Raw genomic sequence first — 2,510 nt, forward strand, 5'->3', positions numbered from 1 at the left:
TATATATATATATATATATACATGTATATACATACACATACGCACACACACACACACACACATATACACACAGATATGCGTGTGAGTGTATCTTTTTGTCTTTAATTGATTCATTTCTTTAGCTGTGGCCATACTGGAGCACCTTGGTGAAGGGTTTAGAGGGACAAATCGACCGCAGCACTTCTCTTTTTTTAAGTTTGGTACTTAACCTAGTGATCTATTCTGCAGAACCGCTAGCATACTAGGGCCGTAAACAAACCAGCATTGACTGTCAAAGCACACATGCAGTTACAACTCAAAAACAGAAACACACACACGCACACACACGTTTATATGTATGTATGTATGTTTGTAGACAGACAGCCAGCCAGCCAGCCAGCTAGACAGACGGACGGACAGACAGACAGACAGACAGACAGATAGATAGATTGATTGATGGATAGAGAGAGAGAGAGAGATGGATAGATAGATAGATAGATAGATAGATAGATAGATAGACAGACAGACGGACGGACGGACGGACGGACAGACAGACAGACAGATTGATTGATGGATAGAGAGAGAGAGAGAGATGGATAGATAGACAGACAGACAGACAGACAGACGGACGGACGGACGGATGGATGGATAGATAGGAAGGTAGGCAGATAGACAGACAGACAGATTGATTGATGGATAGAGAGAGAGGGGGGAGAGATAGATAGACAGACAGACAGACAGATAGATAGACTCACACACACACACACATTCAAAACGCCGATATTGTTAAAACAGAATACATAATGGATGTGAACGTTCGTTTCCCACAGCATTCTTCCTCCGTTTGTCACATAACCTTGGGCCACACCTCGTCCATACAAAAGGACAAAACGGGGGGGGGGCAGCTTCTCGTATGACCACCTTAGAGACGGTGGGGGAGAGGGGGAGGGGTGCAGAGAGAGAAAGAGAAAGACACAGAGAAAGAAGAGAAGAGACAGGAATTCGGAGATGTCATTTGTAAACTGGTTTAGCAAGGTGAGAGTGGTTGTTGTTGATGATGATGATGATGATGATGATGATGGCCACATCATCAATAACAACAACAATAATAATAATACGAGCAACGCCAACGACAGCAGCAGCAGCAGCAACTACAACAACAAGGACAACGAGAACGCATTGTCGATGCAGACGGATAACACTTCGGAACGTCTTCTCTCTCTTCTGGTGTGTGTGTAGGCGCAGGTGTAGCTGAGGTCGACTTTGCCTTTCATCCTTTCGGGGTCGATAAATTAAGTACCAGTTACGCACTGGGGTCGATATAATCGACTTAATCTCCTTGTCTGTCTTTGTTTGTCCCGTCTATGTTTAGCCCCTTGTGGGCAATAAAGAAATAAGAAGCTTGCTTCCCAACCACGTGGTTCAGAGTTCAGTCCCACTGCGTGGCAACTTTGAGCCACGGTCTTCTACTATAGCCTCGAACCGACCAAAACCTTATGAGTGGATTTGATAGACGGAAACTGAAAGAAGCCAGCCCGTCGTATATGTATATATATATGTGTGTGTATATTTGTTTGTCTGTGTTTACAGCCCCACCACCATCGATTGACAGCCCGATGTTGGTGTGTTAACGTCCCCGTAACATAGCGGTTCGGGAAAAAAAGATCGATAGAATAAGTACTAGGCTTACAAAGAATACGGTGACTGAGTAATATGCTTTATTATTATTAAAGCTACAAAAAAAACATCTCAAAAATATCACAATAAACTGCTACTCAGAGTTTCACGTTCCCGTTCGCCGGAGAGTTTAGATTGTCCGACGAACGAGAACGTGAAACTCCGAGTAGCATTTTATTTGATATTTTTTATCTTTGTAATGTTTTTGCAGATCTGATAATCATGTCTGTGTGTATATATATATATAGCAACAAGAAAAGGGAGAGGAATATGAGGTACTCATCAACTTGCAGACAATGTATTCCGTTGATGAACCTGTTTATTTTATAACCAAAGTGACAAAAAAAGACAATATACAGACACTTATGACATACCATGTCATATCAACAATTAAGATTTCATATTTAAAGGACATTTAGCAATTGGAGAAGGGACAAAATCTTACAGCTGTTTCGGCCTAGCGTTGGTATGCCCCATTCTATCTCTATAGCTCCAGTACGCTGGAATATATATGTAGAAACAGTACTGTACTGTATATTTTTTCATTGCTTTTATAATTTGTGTATATTTATTTCATTATAAATGCAAAACAACACCACGGAGGAATCGCCGTAAGCTTAAATAAAAAACCGCGATAGGTGAACCGCAATAGGTGAACCGCGACGGGTGAACCGCAATAGGTGAACCGTGAAATGGCGAGGGATTAACCGTGTGTTTATTTAACCACTTGACATACTTAGGGTTACAGCCGTTTCGCAGTTTTTTTTCTTGTAGTAATAATTTCAGTGTTTACATGAATTATGTTTGCATGTCTGCATCACTTACGCATGCTACTCATAATAGACTACAACTGC

At 41.5% G+C, this 2,510-nt stretch overlaps 1 protein-coding gene across 1 annotated transcript in view; it reads left to right on the top strand.

The window, feature by feature from the left end:
• LOC128250823 (uncharacterized) overlaps positions 1-2,510 on the top strand; it is a 24,780-nt gene that overhangs the window by 2,262 nt on the left and 20,008 nt on the right. Inside the window, exon 2 of the mRNA XM_052976809.1 lies at positions 1,868-1,880. Coding sequence (XP_052832769.1) covers positions 1,868-1,880 — 13 coding nt within the window. The remainder of the gene's footprint in view (positions 1-1,867; positions 1,881-2,510) is intronic.

Source organism: Octopus bimaculoides, chromosome 25 (assembly GCF_001194135.2).
Source record: "Octopus bimaculoides isolate UCB-OBI-ISO-001 chromosome 25, ASM119413v2, whole genome shotgun sequence".
NCBI classification, from domain to species: domain Eukaryota; kingdom Metazoa; phylum Mollusca; class Cephalopoda; order Octopoda; family Octopodidae; genus Octopus; species Octopus bimaculoides.